General features: G+C 38.7%; 1 protein-coding gene across 4 annotated transcripts in view; it reads left to right on the plus strand.

Annotated features, from left to right (window-relative positions):
* The window catches only part of TRIO (trio Rho guanine nucleotide exchange factor), a 259,879-nt gene that overhangs the window by 111,039 nt on the left and 125,530 nt on the right, over positions 1-23,310 (plus strand). For all 4 annotated transcript variants that reach the window (XR_001411877.1, XM_014940886.1, XM_014940885.1 and 1 more), the window contains exons 10-12: positions 6,632-6,754; positions 13,264-13,455; positions 23,127-23,296. Coding sequence is in view for 3 of the 4 variants with exons in the window: in XM_014940886.1 (XP_014796372.1) it covers positions 6,632-6,754; positions 13,264-13,455; positions 23,127-23,296 (485 nt within the window). In the remaining variant the exon portion in view is untranslated. The remainder of the gene's footprint in view (positions 1-6,631; positions 6,755-13,263; positions 13,456-23,126; positions 23,297-23,310) is intronic.

Below are 23,310 nucleotides of genomic sequence, written 5' to 3' on the forward strand. Positions count from 1 at the left end.
TCCTTTGTTGATAGATTTTTTTTTTTTTTAATAAACCAAAAAAGTTTGCATTAGGCTGCAATTGACAGCAACATTAGTAACTTATCCCTTAATAGCTCATCTTCATAAAAAAAAAAAGATGGGCAGTATTTGCTGATCATGTTCTTTCATTTCAGTGTAAAGGTGTTCACAAATTAGGAACTGCTGAATGAGTTTTTCAGACAGCCAGTCATACATTCTGGTTCAACTAATCTTGTTTCTTTCAAATTAGTTGCACTTAAAACCAAATTTCTTGTCCATACCTGTTTCAAGAAGATGCTCAATGTGAGCAGATGGAAATCAGGTTATTTCACTCCCAACATTTACAGTAGTTGACAAAGATACTTAATTCAGGCATGCAGTGGGGAGAGTGAGCAATCTTGTTAGTTCAGCTTTCTTCTCTACAAGTGCCTGTCTCTTCCTGTAAATTAAAGAAAACAGCTTAAAAATACTTAAGCACTACATTAAGTGTAAAATTATTAAAACTTTATTACTTAATTTTTGATGTATAAAAGAGGCATGTATTGAAAGGCAGGCAGTTATCCAACTTCTTAACAATCAGATCTGATGAAAGACACGGAAAGGCATGAAAAATGTTAGCTTACAAAAAGAGTAAAAGAAAGTAGGGCCAATAATATGAATGGTCAGGAAGGGCATAGAGGACCAAACTGAAAACACTATTATGCCATTGTATAAATCCTAGAAGCACTTTGTCAAGATTACTACATAAATAGTATCTATTCAGGAGAGTCCAGTCCTGGTACTTGCCAGAGTAGTCAGTGAAGGGCACTGATGAGGTACAGTCCACATACGAATCACCTCATAAACTTAAAAGGCTTCATAAGGAATCTTCAGAAACTGAAATTAACATAGTGGTCTGCTTCTTGTAGAGAAAATTGTAGGTCATCTTAGTGGTAGCCTAGTGCAGATTGGATCCTGGAACTTTCTCCTCTAGTTTGAATTAAGTGCAGGTAGGATCTACTTAAGCAACCTAGGCCAAGTGATCTTCTGAGGTTATTTGCCAGATGCATAATTCAGGTTTCAGCCTGGTAGGCCAGGCTGCAGGCCATTTTATTTCCTGGGGGGGGAAGGGGTTTGTTAAATGCTATAGTTTTATTGTGCTGTTCCTACTCTTTGCCTTTACTATCTTGGGGGTCATAAAACATTTATAGGAAATTCTCATTTTCTGTTCCTTCCTAAGTCATGGCTCTCAGAGTGGAGGAGGTAGCTCTGAGACTGTTTTGTTCTTTGAAGTTGGCAAATAATCCGTCAATTGCATTCAAGTCATTGTAGAGTCATCACCAGGTTCTTCAGCAAGAAGCTGGATTTTCCTTCTCTGTATGAGGTCTGTCACCCTTGGAACCGGTGCATTAAAATTTCAAGTAGTCACAGGCTTGAAAACTACAAAGCAGACAGCTGTACCTATTTTTAAAACTTCTTGTATCAAGAACGTGTTACCCAAATCACGCATGTGGATTGTGAGTATACAAGAAGTTTTCAGTGTGAACCAATTGGCTCAAGGAAGTTAATTAATCTAGCTCATTATTCAGTACATGCTTTACCTATCAGTGAGAGAAACTTCTTTCTTCCTGTTTATGCCTCTGGTTTCTCTATATGCTTTGCACAGCAGATAATTTCATTAAGATATCAAGATACCCTCTTGAAAATTTGAAGCTGCAACCTTTGGTGCCAACGTATTTCTTTATCAACCACTTTAGATTTCAAACTAGGTCTTAACGTACATGAGAAGCAGCATGTGCTTGACATGTTCCTAAGCCCATGCCTTCCTGTCCAGTAGTTGCCACTGCCAGAGACTGGATTGTCCTTTGGTTTGTCTCTGTAATGACCGTTAACATGTATGTTGGAGGCTTCTGAAATGTTGCATGTTGAAGTATAGCTCTTTGTTACGTTACTTTACCTTAACTTTCAGATATAGGTTTGTCTTGGGCACTGCCTTATGAATCACAATGTGAATTGTGGCTAATGTTCCCTTTCATAATACAACTTTTCATACTTACATTTTATTGCAGATCATGGTGTAAGGCAATGATAATTCAACATTCATACCAAACAAATTAATCTCATAGCCAGGAGCAGATGCCTTTAAGATAATGGCAAGCCCATAATGGTATTTCCCTGCAATAGCCTTGCTTCAGCAGATTGTAGCTCCCTCAGCTTTGGAAACCCATCAGGGAAAAAAAAGTAATCTTGAATAACAAGGATTTTTTTTTTTTTCTTACAAAACAAAACCAAAGCAACTTTATCAGATTGTCTAATTGATCAGAGAAATGGTAGGTCTTCAATGGAATAATCATTGACACCATTCAGTGCGTGAAATTGCTCGGGTTTGAGATATTGGTTAAATTTAGATCCAAGACAATTCTGGAATGGATTATGTAAAGTTCCAAAGCAACTTTACAAAATACTTTAGTTTTCATTTGCACGTTCTCTCCGACTTAGTCTTTGTTCAGACCTTAAAAAAAATAAATAAATAAAATCATTTAAGATTATCTAGCGTGATTTAGAAACTAGCATGACAACCTTTTTAGATTTTTGTCAGTAAAGTTTCTTTTTTTTTTTTTCATGTCAAAATAAACTAAGTGCTGCTCTCTTCCACTGTTCATAGTTAAATTGCACATAGTGGCAAGCAACCAAGTGCATTGTAAGTGAATCTATAACTGTCCTTCAGCATAAGTCTGTGATTTCCTTCTCTTCTCTTTGCTGGCATAATTTTCTGCTGGATTAATGAAATAAATCAGTTCATGGAAGTGCTAAGTGAGTGACAGAGCTGAGTTGGAGGAGGGAATTGGCTGATTTCAGCTGGTACTTCATTTAGTGTTACTTCCACTTCAGAAAACTGGGTGGTTTTTTTCTTTTGTCTTGTATGAGGAAAGTGTTTCTAGGGGAGCTTTCCAAATCAACAAAAAAACTGTGGTGTGAGCTGTGTACACAAAGAATCATCTGCTAATTTATCCGGGCAAATAGTACGTAAAGTAGCACATGAAATATTAAAAATAGTAAATAAGATGTGAATTACAGCAAACCTGATATTTGATATGTGAAAACCTGTGACAGTCTTAAACTGAACAGAATTCTAAGTTTCACCTTAGATAGCAGAAACATCTAGTTTCTGGTTAGTTCTTATGCTAATGTCAAAAAAGAAGATGTTTATTTAAAAAAAAAAACAACAAAACAACCAAACCAAATCCCATATAAAACCAAAAAAACCCAACCAAACAAAACCAACAAAAAATCACGTCATTGGCTGTTGCACTCAATTGTTGATTATAATCCCTCTAGTGGAAAAATGTGAACAAAAGTGTAATTTTATCTTAAGAATTAACGAGCTTACCAAGCCTTTCACCTAAGGAAGGGAGCTGGCTCTGACAGTTCTGATAGGAAGCAGTAAAGCAGACTTGCAATAGCAACGTGGATTTTGTGCTGCTAGGCCATGAAAGGACAAAATCGAACGTAGAGGTGTTTTTGGTAGAGTGATACTGCCAACACTCCTAAGGTGAAATTTTTGGGGCCTGAAAAAACACTACTGATCACTTGCAAGCCAGAGCTTAGTAAAACATGCTTGTAGTATTTTTTTTTGAAACATACATTTATTAGGTCTTTGCTGACCTTGGGTGTCTTATTTGTCCATTCTGGATAAATGTGCTGCTTCTCTTTCATTCATCTGCTTGCCTCAAGGATTCCACCTGAGTTTCTGTTGTAACAATCACTTCTTTCCGCCTTGACTAATGAAGGGTGGGCAAGAATGCTTGCTACTTGCTCAGCATCAAAATAATACTGATTTCACCGTGTGATTCCCTTGTGGCTTTTGGAGGCAGTTCCAGTGTAAATTGTTTTTTTTTTTTTGGAGACAATGTTTCCACATTTTAACTACTTGAAGATTAGAAATGCAGAGATTTCCATCTTCCCCTTCTAAATGTTAAGTCAGCACCAAGTAAGTGGTGGAGATCAGAAAAATGAGTGTGTGCACAGTAGGTAAAGGAATGGGGGATAAGGATGGGATAATAATGTGGGAAACACTAGTGAATATGAGCACCTTGAATCTGCAAAAGGTAAGATTGTTTATTTCTGCAAATGGCATATACAGAAACATTTTATACCTCATTTTACATGAGCAATGGATTTGTCAAGGTAGAGCTATCTTTCCATAGTAGTTTCTTCTATCATACAGTCAGTATCGGTGCTAGAAAAATAAGAATTTTTCTAGATCCTATATTGGGCATAAGGATGGTTCTGCTGAGACTGCAGTTCTAGCTTAATTGCATCGTTAAAGCAACTTGCTGCACGGGAGGTTAATATTATTAACTCTTTCACTGAAAAGTATTGAGCCTCTTAGATTCTTATGTATTACTGAACTACCAGAGTGAATTCCATTTGCTTTCAGTATCACTAGAAGAGTTCTTAGTGGGTTGGTATGATGGTTTCTGTAATTTTTAACCTCTCCAGGAAGAGGAAGAAAATGCATCAATTAAGAGTGCTAAATGGCTAATCAATGCCAGCTAATGGTATTGTCCTTTGGTCAAAGCAGTATGCAAAAGCTGTCGCTGACAGGTAAGAACATACCTTAACTTTGACTCTGCTTTTACATGCTGTGAAAATCCCAAATAAAGAGCGCTTCCTCAGTTTTGTTAAGAATCAAGGTAAGAGGGCTGAGTGCTAATAAGACTTTTATTCATAATGATTTCACTTAGAGGCAGCTTATGTTTCTCTAGTTGACTGTTTTATGTCATAATCTATGTACTGGATATCTATGACCATTTCTTCTCTTGAGAAGTTACTGAGCATTGTTTGGAGCAAAAGTCATTCTCCCTGGGCTGCTATTCTGCTTTTCATCCCATGCTTTCTGGGACAGATTTTGCTGTTGATTTCATTTGTTAGCTTATAACTGTTAGTAGTCTCTGGAGTCCAGTCTAATTCTCTCATCCAAACATGTCTCTTTTTAGCTCTTTTTATGAGAAAAGCAGAGTAATCTCCTGAAACTAGTCAAAATCACTGGTAATATTAACTTTACAGATAATTGAGGCCATGTTTGGCTCCTCGCTCTACCTTCTCTGATCAATACTTTCCCTTGAAAGAAACAAATAAAAACATACATTGACCCAAAACACAGTAATATTCTTTTGGCAATACTTACTAGGAAAAACAAACATTGCATAAGTATTGGTTATTTGAGATGGCTGTATTATGTGGTGTTATGGGATTGTTTGTTGTTTTGAAGATGTCCAGTAGAAGAGAGTTTTGCAAACCAGAAAAGATTCTAGCAGTCAAGATAAATGAGAAAATCACACCAGATGGTTTCATTTTGTCCACTAAAGCAAGCATTGATGTTTTTGTATGGGATTATGTGTGTATTGAATGTAGCCGTGAGTGATGTGCAGGAATGGTTCTCAAGCCTGTTTGGAAGCACAAAAAAAGAAAAGTCCTACTCTTTAGTTACAGTAAGTATCAAATGCTTCCAATACAGGAAAAGGGGGAAAAAAAAAGAGAGAAGGTACAAGTTTCTGCAGGTAAATTCAGAACACTCGGGTTTTAAAGAAAAAAGAACATTGGAGATAAATGTTAGGTAAAGTGTTCCACATGACTACATAAATACTATCTAAAAATGGTCAGCTGACTTAAGAAAATTGCTTATATGCATTTATGTGCAGTTGTCTTTAATTCTGAACTGCATTCTTAGGTCCCCGAGTGTCTTCCAAAGAATTAAATGCCATGTGCATGCTAGCTAATGAATGAATTAAGATATGACTAAGATGTATTAGTTTAGAGAGAGACCATATGTTTTTGTTCATTCGCTCATCAGAAACTTAGTATGTGTGCAGTAATTCTTTGTGTTAACTAGCAGGAACTAATTACATGTACAGTTCGTACTATTTATAAAGCTGTCAGCTCAGTCATTGTGGTAGAAGCTTTAATGTCCTTAAAATGTCTTCTGTTTCTCACTTTTTCAGCTATAAAACTTAAAATACACAATTATGTCTATCTGATGTTTTGAGGAGATGCTTCTTCAGAACTGGGGCAAAATCCTTCATATGCTCTGAATGCAGACGTTGTTGTTCATCTCATAATGATTTCAACTCAATTTTATTGTCTTAGTTAAAAATTCTACTAGTGAATCTTTCTTCTTGACTTAGTATGTGGTGGGAGAAGCGACTTCTGATCTAAAATAAAACTTCACTGTGTTATTCACCAGCACTGTTGGGGAATGTGCAAACTGCATTAGTGTTACATTACAGAAAAATGTCAGCTGAAGGCATAACTGGATTACAGAGAGACCCTCACAAGGAGTCTAGCTACTTGGATCAGATTACTGTCAAATTGATGAATGTGTGGAAATGAGGTTGTCCTTGGTAAGCTTCAAAATAAACATATAATCTTAAATCACACAATTTAGCTAGTTTGAGCTAGTTATTGCCTTGAAAAAAGTTAATGAGATGTAATTAATGTCCTTCAATGGCAATACTGTGTTTTAATCCAACAGTGCAATTCCTTATAAGTATTCCCTTTACAGCTTCTTAGCTTCTTGAATAGTTTCTCTTTGTTGCAACACTCAGTACATCTGCTCAGAGTTTTTGTGTGTCTCTCTTCTCTGCCACAGGTGTTGGATTGGATTGAAAACCATGGAGAAGCTTTTCTTAGCAAACATACTGGAGTGGGAAAATCCCTGCATCGGGCTAGAGCTTTGCAGAAACGCCATGAAGACTTTGAAGAGGTTGCGCAGGTAAAAACAACCACATGAAGGACTGTGTACTTGTCATGGAAATATATGAAAAATTCCTGCTGTGGCACTGAAGGGCTCCACTACAAAAAATTCAGTTCCAATAATGGACTATTTTGTTGCAAGCTATTATTTCATGTCTCCCTTTTGCTCCAGCTTCAGTAAGAAAAAGACAAACTTGTATAGTCCTACTGAGAGTGGGAGCTTTGAAGCTCAACAGAGCTGCTGCTGCTATCATTATTTATTATTATTTTCAAAAGCCTGCTTTCAAATGTTGAGTTGCAGAAGAATGAAAGCTTTCCTTTTAAAGTAACCTAATTCCATGGGATTCCAGAATTTTAACTTTTGTGCAGCCTTCAGGAGAGGATGGAAATGAATTGAAAGCCCTGCTTCCTGACTTGGGAAGCTCCCAAATCCCCACAACAGTCTAATGGGGGAAAAGAGATCCTAAGAAACCAAGTGAGCCAGCAAACTGGCCAACCTGGCTTTGGGTTTTTTCTTTCGATACAATTGAGTTTGTGTATGACCTTTTGTTCTGAATCACTGATACCAATGCTTTTTGCATAGAAAGACTCTAGTTTTAGCCTTAAGCAGAACTGATGATAAAGCTTAAACACACTTTTCTATTAAAAGAGAGTCAAGCTGGAAGAAATAGAGATACTAAGGAACACAGAGAGCATAGCAAGAAGAAGTTGGTTTGGGTGCCAGACTTGAAAAGAGGATGTGAGGTGAAAAAAACCCATGAGAAGCTGAAGGCTAGAATCCTCCCCATTAGTAACATGCACTGTCTGTCCAGTCTTAGTGCTTGGTAAGAGTAAACATCTCTAAGATTCATCAAGAAAAATCTCATTAAGTTACGGTTAATACAGTGGCCCCCATTAGAATTTTCTAATAATATGTCTTCTGTTTTGACTGAAGTGACATGCAGGAGCTCAGCAGTGACACCCATGGCAGATGCATCAGAATTGTGTTTACAGAGTGCCTGTTTAATACATGATTAAGCTGTTAATAAAATTTTATTGTAAATATGGTCTCAGAGCACTCCAGTGACTGAGGACTTGAAATAGCATCAGAAGGCTTCTTCAATATTGATTTTCTATAAAATTTTCCAAAATAATAAGCATTGTTAGTTTTGTATATGTACATGCTGGATTTTCCATATGCATGCCTAATACCTCATTTTATCTGTAATATTTTCCATGTGGAAATACTTATTTTTCTGGTACAGACAAGCAAGACTCTATTTCTGTAAGACACTTAACAAAGCCTGAATGATCTCATACTTAATACTGTATTATTTGAGCGAAGAAAAAAATAATGTTTAACCAAAGGAGATGAAGTGTGTAGAACTGTAGGTGGAATGTAAACTGTTAAAAAAGCATCTTGTTAATTTGGATTGTACTTTAAAGTAGAAAATTGTAAAGCACATACTTAGCAAAAACTTCCTGAAACTGAACGTTACTAGAGTTTAAAGTGATGTCTTTAGGGGATGGGTGGAATTTCTATTTTTGGAGATACTGAAAACTTAGACTGGTCAAAGAATTTAAATATACTACAGGGACTGTCTTCCACAGACAGAAGGATGGACAAAATGATCTAATAAGTATTTTTTTAATCTCTAACTCTTGAATGTGTAGTAACTGCCAAGAGAGGCACACCCTTGAGTTGTTCCTCTTACTTGCTCTAAAACTGAATGTAAGCAGGCCCCAAAAGCCATTCCTGTTGTTGGTGTTACAAGGAAGGTCATGTCCCAGTATAAGAGAGCAGTCTGCAGTCCTTGTTTAAAGCATTAATAACTTTCAGCTGATTTATTTTCTACCTACATTTCTGGTTGGTCCAGGTCTTTGTTCTGTTTTGGGTTTGGGGTTGTTTTGGTTTGTGTTGTGTTTTGTTTTGTTGCCTTTTTTTTTTTTTTTAACAGGACCCTAGGCACAGTCAGGGGGTTTCAGTCAGCTCTAGTCAGAAGTTGAGAGGAAGCAGTGTCAAGTGACCTGTCAGTGCCATTGCAATGTTTTATCAAATGTGGGGAGCCAGCATTAATGTTGAAATGTTCCTGATTGAAGGCTAACTCCTGATTTTGAGGGAAGCAAAAATTATTATTTCTTTTTTCTTCCCTTCTGCTTCCTTTGTCATTCTTCTTTAATGTGAATGAGGTGCCAATTCCTCAGCAGCATTCAAAGAGATGTTAAAATAAGCTGTGTGTTGAATAGAAAAGATGTTCAAGTCAATGGGCTGTGGGCTCACAAATTATTCACTTGGAAATTTGTGTGAAATTAAGGCTTTTTTCTCTTTATTTGGCAATTTTTGTTGCCACTACACGAACACTAAATAGTCAAAACTCAGCCAACTAGTAATTCTCCCTAAATTCTGATGTATTGACATTCATGCTACACATACACGCTTTGGCTTATACTCACTACTGTAAAATTGTGTTGCTCTTTTAATGTGAAGCCTGTCCAGTTAACTTTCTACTTACCCTTTTTTCTTTCTTGTTTCCCCTCTCCCCATGATCATCTTTGTATCCTTAAGACCATTTAGTCAAAGTGTCAACACTCCAAATTTTGACATAACTGATTCATTTATGGGCATGTTTTTTTAGCTTTGAAGCACTGGATGCAGGTCAGTAGTAAGGTTGTACTTCCCTACGCATTTTTGTAAGAAATTCTATGTCAGCTTCTGCTGTTTCAGCTGTGACCATTGTCTATGACAGTAGTCTGTGCTCAAAAAACATGAAAGGTGCATAGCAAGAATTAATTAGTGGGATCTTTTTCCACAGGTAAGTTCCTTTCTCCATGTGCAGACTGCATCTGAGTAAAGGACTTAAGTCTTCTTGGTGCAAGAGATGCACAAGAAAGATTCTTCCAAACCTTATTTGGATACACCTATCATTTCCCTACCATTGCTGGTTTCCATCTCTTTTAAGGTTTTAAAAAAGGTTATGTATTTGAACTGGTTCTTAGCTTCACCCATGAATTATTGTAATACACCAAACTAAAGGTCCATGTCTTATCTTGTGACCATCACCAGATGCATAAAGAAAAGGGACTGTATGCTTAAAAAGTTAAATTTACCTTCCCAGTTGTCTGGGCCTGTTTGGTGGCTGGAACTGAAGGATGTCTCAGAACCAGTGTTTAATAGTCACTGGTGGACTTTTCTTCCCTTAAATAAGCAGCTACTTTTGAACCCATTTTGCTCTTGGAATGTATGTCAGATCCTGTGGCAATGAGTTACGCAACTTAATTGCTCTTTAGATGAAAAGTGCTTTTGCTTTTTCATTTTAAGTGTGTTGTCTGATGCTTATACTTGATAGCATCCAATATATTTAATGAGTAATCTATCTTAATTTTCTCTGCCTTTAATGATTTTTATACCTGTGTTAATCTCCCTCCATCCATGTGTGTCTCTCCCCATCCATAGTACAGTGTTTTTCAGTTTGGATGACTCAGTCCTTACCTCCACTCACTTCTGTATTTATTGTAAATAGTACTCATTCCTGCACTAGTCTTTTAGATTTAACCTTTGACTTTTCTATGATGTGTCACTTTATATGCTTTCTAAAAATATGGTGTTTGTTTTTTCTGAAGAGTATGTTGAGAAGGTTTCTCAACAGGAATGCTAGGAAAGCAATGGGCTGTGGTTTTGGGGCAGGTGGTAAACTCTCCATTATGGAGAGTCTTTCAGCATCTTGGAGAAGAATGCCTATTACAAACTCAAGTATAGTTGATTGCACCTTGGGGCACGGAGGGATGGACTAGAGGACTTCTTAAAGGACTTAGGAGGCTGATACTTTTCCCCTGGGATTTGGGGAGGGTGTGCTAGTGGAGATATTTTGAGGAAATGTTAATCACTTTCTAAACTCTGTTGAATTTGTCAGCGTGAAGGGTTCCTTTGTCAGTTTAGGAAACTGATATAAGCTGTTTCAAGGGAGAAGTCCTGCTCTTTTCTGTCTGACCTTCTGTTTTCTAACTGGTGGCTGCCACTTAGGACCAATGTTTTCAAAATCTTCACATTATTACTTTTGCTCCTCCGAGCATTGTTTAGAAGTAAGCATTTGGGAGAGGCAGTAGTTCGTACAGCATGCCTATTTGCTGTGATTTCTACTCCAAAGGACAATTATTATCTACTAAGATAAATATTTATATTATATTTCGGCTCTACTTGGAAGAGAAATTTTAGCGATAAGGCATATGTCTGCTGTTAAGGCTTGAGAATCACAACCCCTTTTGAAGCAACACCTAGGTTATGTACAGGCAGTTCACCATCCAGTTTACAGAAAGAGAAGTCTGATGTGCCTGGGCCTGTATTACACGGAAGATACTCCTGGAATTCATAAACAATGCTACACATGTGAGATAAAGTTTTCATTAAAAGGGGAAACTTCTGTTTCAGCCATCTGCAGCTGGGTGTGGCGCTCTGGGTTGATGAAGTAGTTGTTGTTTGAGGAGTGCCTTAAGGCTCTTCAGCCTTGCCTCTTGAACACGTGTGAGCTGCGACTGCGGAGCTCAAAATACCAAAGCACAGATGAGAGTGCGTTCTGGGCCAACATGGCCTGAGCCACTGATCTGGAGCATTGACTAGCACTCTCCTCACTGAAAAGGGTCGGCTTATGTTAGTCTCTTGAGCCTTTCCCAGGGAAACTGGGGAGGACTTCTCTGCCTCTCTCTGTAATTTAAAAACTGAAGGTGAAGGAAGGGCTAAGATGCACATAGTCAAAATCAAGAAGCAGCATGGATCGAATTCCTTACATATATAGATTACAGTAAATGAAGGGGGAACTCCCCCTCCAACATATGAAAGCTGCACAGAGTCATATAATCTGTCCTGCGCTTGCATGGTAATTTACCTGAGACTCTGAAGAAGAGCTTTTATTTCCCGCCCCTTAGTTGAGTTTTAGGGCTGGGCTTGGATTTAAGTTTTGTGGATATTATAATGTTAATTAGAGGTGTGAGACTGTATTTATGGCAAAGAAAAGCATGCTTGCATGGGCCTAATTTATCTTGGCAAGCAGTGTTTTTACCTGATACAATTGAGGTTGGGAGAAGGTGGAAGGGCAGAAGGGAAATGAGAAAAGTGTAGTTTATATTGTCAAGAATTATTATTTTATAGTCTGTAGTGCAAACTTGTCAGGGGACCTGGTGTGGTGACATAGGCAAAGCTTATTTAGTGTAGACTTGATTTCAGTCGGTTTTCTCCAGAGGTTAAAGTTAACGTCGTTCTGTACTTTCTTGATGAGTCTGTTTTAAGAACCATTCTTAGTTCAGGTTGGGGGCTGACCTGCTGGAGAGCAGCTCTGAGAAAAAAGACCTAGAAGTCCTGGTGGACAATAGGATGACCATGAGCCGAGAATGTGCCCTTGTGGCCAAGAAGGCCAATGGCATCATGGGGTGCATCAGGAAGAGTGTGGCCAGCAGGTCAAGAGAGGTTTTTCTCCCCCTCTACTCTGCCCTGGTGAGGCCCCATCTGGAGTACTGTGTCCAGTTCTGGGCTCCCCAGTTCAAGGACAGGCAACTGCTGGAGAGGGTACAGCAGAGGGCTACAAAGATGATTAGGGGCCTGGAGCATCTCCCTTATGAGGCGAGGCTGAGGGACATGGGTCTTTTTAGTCTTGAGAAGAGAAGACTGAGGGGGGATCTAATCAATGCTTATAAATACTTAAAGGGTGGGTGTCAATAGGACGGGGCCGGTCTTTTTTCAGTGGTGCCCAGGGATAGGACAAGAGGAAATGGGCACAAACTTGAATGTAAGAAGTTCCACCTAAACAAGAAGAGGAACTTCTTTACTTTAAGGGTGGCCGAGCACTGGAATAGGCTGTCCAGAGAGGTGGTGGAGTCTCCATGTCTGGAGACGTTCAAAACCCACCTGGATACGTTCCTGTGCAACCTGCTCTGGGTGACCTGCTTTGGCAGGCGGGTTGGACTAGATGATCTCCAGCGGTCCCTACCAACCCCATGTGATTCTGAGGCATAAAACCTCAAGGTTAGGCTAAAAAAGAGCACCCAAATTATAGCAAGTGTTTGGAATCAGTCCTTTTTTGAATTAATGAGAAAGATACAGACACAGGCTGCAAGTGCTAAGCTTTAAGAGTTGTTAAACTCCTCTGTCCTCTCTGGATTGTAGTGCACTTAGCACATCAGATTATTGTCCAGTATTGAAACAGTCCAGTTTGCAAGTAATTAGACGTTTAGGCTGATTTTTATTCTTGTTATGAATATAAAATACGAATTCCAAGGAAGAATAAATAGGCTCCCAAGTTCTGGATCAAGGAGACATTTGAATAGACATAAATAAAGAGCAAAGGAATTAATTTATTCACAGTTAAATCAAAAAGTATCTAGAAATACAATAAAATCTTTAGTAAGATTATATTCTACTACCTTTAAAGAAAAAAAGAAATAAAAATGCATTCCAAGGGCCTTTTTGTCCTTTCATTTTCATTAGTGGAGTGGCTTTAAAGTATAGTGACTGAATTTTCTTTCATTTAATCCTGTAAACTATAACTTCTTTCTCTACAGAACACGTATACCAACGCAGATAAGCTCCTAGAAGCAGCAGAACAGCTCGCTCAAACTGGGGAGTGTGACCCAGAGGAAATTTATCAAGCTGCCCATCAGCTCGAGGACCGGATACAGGATTTTGTTAGGCGAGTGGAGCAACGCAAGATCCTGCTGGACATGTCTGTGTCCTTTCACACTCATGTAAAAGAGGTAAAACAGCTGCTAAGTTGTGGTCATAACTGTAAGCCTTAACTCTGATACTGTCTAATGTTACTTTCATTGTTACCATAGGAAGTCATGAAAAAAAACCAAACCACCTCATTGTATGATGAGTTCTGGTTTGTAATTCACTGCAGATTGAAGGCTGGTGTAGGGTGGTGGTTCTGTTTATAGATCTATTTATTTTTAAATTTTATTTTATTTTCTTTTACAAGCAGCTTCCTTTGTTGTACAAGTACACATCCTTGTTCAGTCTTGGGGAAGCAGGGAGGGTCGGATCAGGGAACTGATACAGCTAAAAGACAGCATTTTGCATTGTGAGGGAAGGGGGAAATACTGTGCACTTTTGTTTGATGGTTTGTGTTTGTTTTTTTTTTTTAATCCAACCAGCTCTCCAGTGCAGTTAACTGAGTTGTCAGACACATGGTTAGACTGACACGGTTCAGGAGGCTGAAATGCACATCACAAGCACGAGGCTACTTAAGGCAACCCTGCTGCCCAGAGGGACTTTGTTTCCTTTCTCTGCTTTACACATTGCAGTTTGATCTTGTATATTGACGGTTCTTCACAACCTAAAGAGCTTATCTGATAATGACAGTGGTTTGCCTCGTGTTAGCAATTTTTAGTCTCTTTCAAAGGTTGAACTGAAACACCAGGAAAAAGAAAATTGAGCCAAACCCACTTCGTTTTGAGACAGATCAGTTCTCTGCTCTGATTCAGGACACAGATCATACAAATTTATAAGCTCATGGGAGAGGGTGGAATAGGCTAGAGCAAGAATATAAGGACATCAGTTAAAGGGTTTTGGTTAAAAGGTAGTGGCAGATTTTGACAACTGTAGATTACTTGTTTTCTGCTTAGAGCTCTTGTTACCATATTCTCACTGCTCAAACAAGGCAAAAATAAGTATGAAGGGCTTGTGGATCACATCACGTCAGAGTATGTCTTCCTTCCCTTCACCCTACCTTGAGACATGGTCTGTTCAGTGGGGAAGTACAGTATTCAAAGTAGCTTCTTCAGCAAAACCTTGAAGAGGATAAGGGTGGGAGGTTTTTCTATGTGAAACATCTGTTTTGCACTTGAAACAAACACTCAAGGCAGTTGGTCTTTGAAGGAGCCTGGGATTGAATTACTTTTTAGCTCTAGACATGAGTGCATAGCTCCCCCATCAGTTTTCTGTTAGGTGCTTCCTTGCTGGTATTCTCCTGGGACTCTGCTTGTTTAAATAAAACAGAAGTGCTGTATTGTAAGCTATTTTTAGGGTACAACCTTTTTTGTTTCGCTTTTCTCGAGCACATAGTGCTCTTCCATTACCTATAGTAAAGCACAGGAGCTGTGTGCTGCTGGAACACGCTCATTGCTTCTATAGATTTCTTCATTACCTGTTTTTCTTAGCATGAAGAAGGGCAGCTGGAATGGTATTTAAATGGATACAGTTGATTGTAGTGATGAAAGACAGAGATCGTAAAAGGATTTGCAAGGAAAGGGCTTTAAAAAAATCCCAAAACTGAAAGGCAGACTGATCTGTGAGTCACTGTTGAGTAATTCTGGGAGGCTGATCCAGATGTGCTGGAATGTTGCCACTGCTCCCCTAGATAATAATGTTTTATTGGGAAAAAAAAAAAAAAAAGATATTCTGTATCTTGATTTATTTCTTTGGGAAAATGGATATTGTAGTGATCCTGTAAGTCCACACAGCTGTTACTATGGCAGCCTCTTTGCAGCCTGGACTTTGGGGGAAAGGTACTGTGGCTGATGTACACATGTTGGTTTTTTTGTTTTGTCATGTGGCTGACCTTTATACCTAATAAAGCAAGGAAAATTAAAAAGATCATTTATATAAATAAGCAAGCCTATCTTTTAATTTGTTTTTATTCTACTTAAAAATACAGATGAGAGGGTGAGGCAGGTGGTTCATATTTAGTAGACTAGTCCTTTGGTTAAGGTGCAAAGAAATAGCAAGCTAAAAGCTGTCTTGTCCTTTCTGTATTCTGATCTATTTTCAACAGCATGTTGTTTGTTATCAAACATGCATGTGGAGTGCTGAGAAGGCATCACAAAGCAGATGGAAGATAAAAATGCCCTAAACCTGAAAATCACCCATGCTTTGTTGGCAGGAGAATTGCATTTCTCCTGCAGGATGCGAGAAGTTGTCAAATAAATTAGTGCATACCTGTAAGCACATAACCTTTCTCCTGTATGATAGAGTGAAGAAATTCATGGGCACACTTAGCTAGTGAAGAGAGGAATTCAAGTAGTAGGATAATATGCTAGTTGTTGAACTGGAAAGAGATGCTTTAGTTGGTAAAAAAAACCAACAAAACCAACAACAACAAAACAAAAAACCCCGACACAAAAGACACAAAACAGGCAAATCAAAATAAATGCCACCGATGCATTTTGCCTTTCAAGTGTTCAAGGTGAATTTTGTTTCTTGTATCTTTTTTATGTTTTCCTGATCTAAAAAATATGAAGAATAAAAACCTGTTTGTGTGTGACAGGATGGAGCCATAGAGCTGAGAAAAGCTGGAAATCAGAGTTGTTGGCTGTTCTGAGGCTTTGAAGTCTGGCTCCAATATCTGTCCAATCCCTTGATTGTTGAAGTAGGATGTTTTGTTAAGTTTTATTCTTTTCCCCAGAAATAATTTATGTTGAATGAATGCTCCTCATCTGGATGAGACCATTCCGGTACTACTTCTGCCTTGTAGCTTTACATAACCTTTGTACTTGACACACAGTCTGCTTGCAACTTTTCACAGCTTCCCTGGGAAGCATCAGCCCTATAGTGTCCACACAGTACTGTTACTCTGTTCACATTTAGTAAATCAGCACAGTTTCTGCTTTCAGAAGTGGTGTACTTCCCACAAAAGCAATAGATCAACTTGACACATCCTGGAAGTAACAAACTCTTGCTCTACCTGTGCACAACTCAGCTGTATGTAGTTTGTGTGCAGTACCCCATTCTGATGCGTATTGGAAATGCTGGCTGACTTAAACAATTCCAGAAGTTCTGTAGCCGGGTGGTTGCAAGCTGGTAGAGCTCCCACTTAGCTCCCTGTGGCTTAAAAACATCACAAAACAACACAGAAGTTCTCGGACTCCTTGTAGACTAACCTCAATAGACCACATTTTTCATTGGGGAAAGAAAGGATGTATTCAGGGAAGAAAAAAATACGATGTTATGTAATGGTATCGCTATTATTCATTTTGCTTAATGGTGATCCAAGAAAATCAGTTGCTTGCTATGTATAAATTGTGATTCCATGCTGTTATGTTATTACTAGTTTTAAGTTTGTCAGGTTGTGAGTATTGGCTTTTAGCTCCGATGCAAACAGTAAGAAATTTCAATCTATAAGCCAAGTTTTTCAGTGAGTGATGTACTGAAGTTAAGCTGTACACTGACGAGCTTTAAAAGTGTTTGGAACCATAAATATCCTTATCATAGTCTTCATCTTGAAAGTACTGTGTCCGGGCAGGTTCCCAACCTGAGGCTGGATAAAAAACAACTGAACGACTGAAACTGTTGATCATTGCAAGACAGTGAATCCCTTATGGCTTTTGTGCCTTTTGACATTTAATAATATGGGGAAGGACAAGGTGAGAAAAAAATTACATAGATAAAAGATATGTTTCCTAAATAAACAGTTATCATAAAAGTTTGTGAGCAAAACATAGGAACAAGAGTCATGGTAGTCTTTGCTGTGAAATCTGTCATCAAGTAGAGATGAAGAGGATTTTGGTGTGAATTCAAATTCTTCTGTACACATACATACAGACACACATGCACACACGCTCTCTCCGAAATGGCACCCTCAGCATCTGTGAGTGGGAAGACTGAAATCCTGGCCAAGCCAGGTGTTTGTAGTAGTGCCAAAGTAGAGCAACAGATATTTTTCTTAATTGGAGTCAAGTGTGGGAATACAGATCAGATTGTACATGGAAGAGAATGATCTCTTAAAAGCCTTAAGAGGCTTTTTGCATATAACCTTTTGTGTGTATCCTGGCGAGCTTTTTATGTATACACAATATACTTAATGGTTTTACTAGATGTCTCTTTTTTTTTTTTTTTGGTCTTACTCAAACTAAACTTTATGCTAGAATAGACTGAGGTTGAAACAAAGAAAAAGGAAGTGGAATTGGCTAAGATTTAAAATACAAAACCTCACTGTTCCTGAACAGAAGTAACAAAACAGTAGTCTGTGCAAGCTGTTAAAGGAAGGTGGCATGATTTTGAGTGTGCCAGTGCATGGGAAGGCATGAGGAGGACTTGGTCTGGCTGTAATGCTGCCCATTCATTCACATCTGCTTATGAGAAGTGTGTTTGATTCAAAAAAGCTTGTAGATAATGGTCTCGCTTTGTCTCACAACCCACTGCCAGAAGTATGCCCTCCTTGGCATTATCCGGTAGGGAAGGGTGTCCATCCGTGCAGCCTTTCATTCATTCCATCCTAGGTGGACCCTGAGGTGACAGAACTGCTCTTCTGATTTCCTGTCACCCCTGAGTATTTGAGTCTTCTGTGCTGGTGGTCTGCAGTTTGAATGTGGATGTTGTAATAAGGCTGCTGTCTCCTCCAGGGTTTTGTGCATCTCTAGTATTTCTGTTGTGTCATTATAGCACAGCAATCCGAAATGTGACGGGTCTGGCAAAACATATGAAGTACAGTCTCTGGTCAGTAGTTTGATATACCCAGCATCTTGAATCTGAGAGTTGAGGAGGACAGTTTTTAAATCTGAAATAAGAGAAGCATTCAGTGGCATCAAACTAAAGCGTAGTGTGGTTTACTGGTTTGGTAGGACTGAAATCCCATTACCCAGCACAGCTTTCCTCTCTTATTTCAATACTGGCATCTACTTTGCTTGAAAAAAAGGGACCGAATTTTAGTCCAAGCATTATTGAAATAGCCCTGAGTGCTTGTGAGAGAAGCGGGGCAGAAATAGACCTTTAAACTGTGTAAAGCTATGGTATAGACACTTTTTTCTTGTTCAGTTAAGAAATAGGACAAATGCTAACAGGTAGTAGTAGTGGTTGATGTAATTTTAGGAAGATGTGAGAAACTTGGTTTTGCTTCAAGGATTAATTTATTCTGAATAGGAAATTGATTGCATCATAACTGTGGAATAAGTAGGGTTATTTGACATTTTTAAAGGCAATTTTCAAAAAATATGCATGCATTTTAATATCTTAAATGTCACTGAAAGACCCTGGAAGACAAGCTTCAGGGGGTTTAACACTTTATGGTTTTGGTTTTTAAAGATGCCGTTTTTGTCCTGAAAGCCAAAGCTTACAGACAGACACAGACACATCACCCCCTTTCTGTGCCCAGATATACTTGTTAGGGAATACCATTGCAACATTTGGCCCTGTACAAATAAGAGCTCCATCAACAACGGTGCCTGTGGCAATGCACGCACTGCAACACTATGCTGGGGGGCAGGAGCAGAAAGAGGAATTGGCACTTTGTACATGCAGAAACTGTGTGCCTTTGTTTGTGTTAGTCTGCTGACAAGGCTGACGGCATATCCAAAAGCCATTATTATAAAAATAAAAGAAATAAAAGAAAAGAAAATAAATTGTGAAAGAGTGTGATGGATATTTTACCCTAATAAAATAACTCTGTGCACTTGGGAAAGTATTTATTCAAAAATAATTGTTCTCTGGTTATATTCAGCAAAATACAGTAAGATCTTAATTAGCTGCAGTCTTTCAGGAGATCGCAGGGATGGGATTTAAATGGATAGAGGCCCATGATGGAAACACTGAAACTTCCAGGATGTTGCAGACAATTAAAATAATACTATCTCAGTGACTAATGGCATGCTCCCAAGAACTTAGGAAAGAGGTAGCACAGGATGCAGGCTCATTCAAGCAGATGTTTCTTAGTCTGTGCTATATTTAGATCAAGAAAAAAAAAATCTGCTGGGTGAAACATTTGCCTGTTAGGGATTCAGAATTTGATTTCCCTCTCTAATTTTTCTGATAAGATGTGAAGAGCAGATGAAAAGAGCAGAAGAGCCTCCTTCTGTGAATGGACTGAGTTATTTATATGTTTTTTTCACTGTATGTTAGAGCCATCTTGCCGCTGGATAAAGTTCTTACTGAGGTCATAGGACTCGGTGGTTTGTTTAGGGATCTCCATGCTGCTTCTTTTATAGAAAATATTTAAAAAAACCATGCCTGGAAGTTGCTCAAGAGTTCATACCCGGAGAAAGTTAATAGTTTTTTAATGACTGGTTTGTTAGCATTTTTTTCCCACTGGATTCTTCTTGCCAAGCTCTCTTTTATGGAATAATGCGTTACCTCGGAAAACCATTGCACTATAAAATCTGTAGTTCTGCACTGCTGGACATGTATGGGTAAGTCTCTGTTCACCCCCACTGTAAACTGTTTGCTTCCTTTTGGCTTTTCTGCACAACCTTGCACTGTCTTCATCCTTAGTTTTGTATCCAAAACCAAGGTAATTTACATAATTTCCAGTATATCCAGTGCTCATTCCAGTTTTGAAGCTGTATACAAGCCAGCTGGCTATTGCCACCCATTATGAATTAAGCTCCTCTCGGTAAATTTCTATCCAGCTTTAATAACCTGACAGCTTTGTTCATCTCTGGTAGCTTTATTCTAACTCTTGTGTATAAACATCAAGATTATTTTGAGGGGAAGCTGTTTGTCAGAAACTTACTTGATGGAAGAGTGTAAAAGGCTTATTTGGTAGTGTATTAGAGTAACTTTTGCTGTGGAAGTGTCACAGAGCTGTTTAGTCACTTCAGAAATGGCTTAACTTGTTCCATTTTCAACAGCGTATGAGTCACAGCTAGGCAAGTAATGCATACTAATTACTCTCCTTCTCTTTCTCCACATTTATAAAATGTTTTCCTTCCCAAGCAGTGGGCAATTCAGCTAATGAACTAGGCAAATGCAATGTATTTTTGAGCCCTTTGGTGCCTGGGGGGCAAGATAACACGCTTACAGTCGTGCTGTAGTGACCAGGCACTAAGCCAGTCGGCATAACGTTTTCTTCTGGCAGTGCCCGTGTCTTTCTGCTCTGGGCAGGTGGTGTTGCTTTGAGCTGGCTATGCAGAGGGAAAGGTCTGCTTGTGCTGTGGTGGCTCAGGCTCCAGCATCCAGGGTGAGCTTTAAGAGAAGTATTCACATGCACAGTACATCACCAGCCCAATGCTTATAAGTTTCATTGCTCCTGCCAGGTCCTCTCCACCCAATTATAGAAGTGGCTGAAGTGTATGTGAAGAATACAAAATGCAGAGGTGAGGTGTCCCTTGTACAGGTCTGACACAACTCAGCTGCAAAAGGGAGCTAAGGGGAAAACTTGATATAGTCCAACATACTCAAATTTATCTTAATCCCAGTTTTTCTGTGATAAACGGCTCTGAATATCAGGCCTTTTATAGACAGTGCAGTAGGCATGGAGTGTAGAGGTCTTCCAGCCAGCACCAAACACATTAGATCTGCAGACAACGACAAAGTCTTACTCTCAAATGAATGTATTTGGACAGTTGCAAGCTGCACTGGTTGTGTGTACACAGCAGCTCACTTGGGAGGTCTCTAACATAGTGCCCAACTATTACTGTTCAGACATAACTTCATAAGATCAGAGGGGAATAAAGACATGTCCTCTGGCCATTGAAACCTGAGTGAAATTTTCAGGTTGTATTGTCAGGCATCTTGCTCACAAGTTTCTTTGTCTGGAAGTGAAATTTGCATTCCTAAGTATACATTTGGAGAAAAAAAAAATATTGGATGCTGCATTCGGTTATACTGGAATGAATGTTGACAAGTGTTTTTGACCCACTTGCTAAGTTCTATTGATTTGTGCTTCTTTTAATAAGATGACTGCTGTGGCTTCAGCTTGTGGTGTTTACAACTATGGAGTTGCATTCAAATGTGTGACAGGCATTGTGTTTGAAGCTTATGAGTAGTCAGAATAACACGGTGTGTATGAATAGGCAGTTCCGCTGTGGGGGGAGGGAGAGTGGTAGATTTGTAGAACAGAGTCTGGTTAAATGTCATTAATTCTTTACAATTTGTGAGAATTTAGCCAGTAGCTTGGTTAACTCAAAACCCACCACAGGAGGCATGTAAGGCTCTAAGATATATAAAATAGCATTTGGTTTTAAAATAAAGCTTCAAAGAAACCAATTAATCAAGATCTAGAATCCTTCCTGGAATTTTCTGTTTTAATGTAGCTCCATTGCTAGTTAGGAAGCCTTTATGATCAGCATAGAGACAGCATAGAAACAGCATTATGAAACAGGTATTTCTGTAGAAAATGTTAAGCAAAGAAATAAAACGTTTGTTTTTCTGTCTTTTTAGATTAAGTCAGTTTGATTGCTTAGTGTCTGTGGTTAACTATGTTAACCTTTTAGTTACGTTCAAAGTTAATAAAACCTATTTGTACCTCTTAAATGTAGAAAAGCAGAGATTAAAATGTAGTCAAAAGATCTTAATACTTTCAAGCAGAACAGGGTTATTCTTTCAGGATAAAGCCCAAACTCTAATCCTGGTTCTTGGAATGACAGGGTTTGGGGTGTGATGGTAAAACAGGAGGGACCCGGATCGAACGCCTCCTGTGCAAGTAGTCGTTTGGTCGTGCAACTGGTGCTGCTCACAGGAGGGGTGTTGCAGGAGTCAGCCCTGCTCCTGCTCTTCAGATAGTGTTTTTATCAGTTGCACAATAGATGGCTGCTGGTTTGTTGGTGAATAATTTTCACAGAGAGCTTCGGATGCAACAGCTTGCCTCGTAAAGTTGTGGAAAAGCACACAGTAGGGTTCAGGTGACCAGCAGCGATACCTAGCCCCCCTATGCCTAGGGAATTTTCCATAAGCTGCGGTACGTGGGCAGCTCTGAACAGGGATGTGTGCACATTAAGTAAGGGGGGGGAAATGCTGAATTAACTGGTGGAATTGTTTACGATGATTTTTGTTCTAATAGTGTGAAATTGAAATCAAGAGGATGAACACCATAGCTGTAGAGATCATGACAGAAAAATAACTTCTCAGATTTGATTTATCTCTGTATTTTGTTTTCCAAAACGCTCTTTTTTCTTTTTCTTTTTCTTTTTTTTTTTTTTTTTTTTTATTTATCTTTGTATTTTTTTTTCCAAAACGCTCTTTTTTTTTTTTTTTTTTTTTTTTTTTTTTTTTTTTTTTTTGAAGGCCACTGAAAACTGTTATCTGTGTGCGTGTGTCAGCCTGGCAGTGTAAATTTGATGGTGGCTACAATACATCTCCCTTCCTTCCTTCCTTCCTCCCTTCTCTCAGGGAGTGTTACCATAGCATTTCCCTCCCGGGGACTCTCGCACAGAACTGCAGATGGGATTCTCGCTATGAACTCTGTGCTGCTCAGTCGGATACACTCAGTACTGTAGAAGGAAAATGGAAAAGAAAGGGTGACTTAGCAACAAGGATAAAGCTTTCCTGGTATTTCCAAGAAGCAAAAACCTTATTTGAAACAAAGGCTTGTTTTTATGAAATTAAAGGCAGCATTTTTCTATGAAGAGAAGCAAATCCTGTTTCTCCCCTCCACCCTAGTCTGTTTTCTCTTGTCCAGGGACATTGATTTGGAATAGTGACTGCATGATTCCATGATTCTGGGACTTACTTTTTTTTTTTTTTTTTTTTTTTTTTTTTATGTTCCCCTCTCCTTTAGCTGTGGACATGGCTTGAAGAGCTACAGAAAGAACTGCTTGATGATGTCTATGCTGAGTCTGTGGAGGCTGTCCAAGACCTGATTAAACGTTTTGGTCAACAACAACAGACGACTCTGCAGGTTACAGTCAATGTCATAAAAGAAGGTGAAGATCTTATACAGCAACTAAGGTAAAATGATTTTT

The sequence above is a fragment of the Calidris pugnax genome, unplaced genomic scaffold, assembly GCF_001431845.1.
Source record: "Calidris pugnax isolate Ruff unplaced genomic scaffold, ASM143184v1 scaffold8, whole genome shotgun sequence".
Classification (NCBI taxonomy): Eukaryota; Metazoa; Chordata; class Aves; order Charadriiformes; family Scolopacidae; genus Calidris; species Calidris pugnax.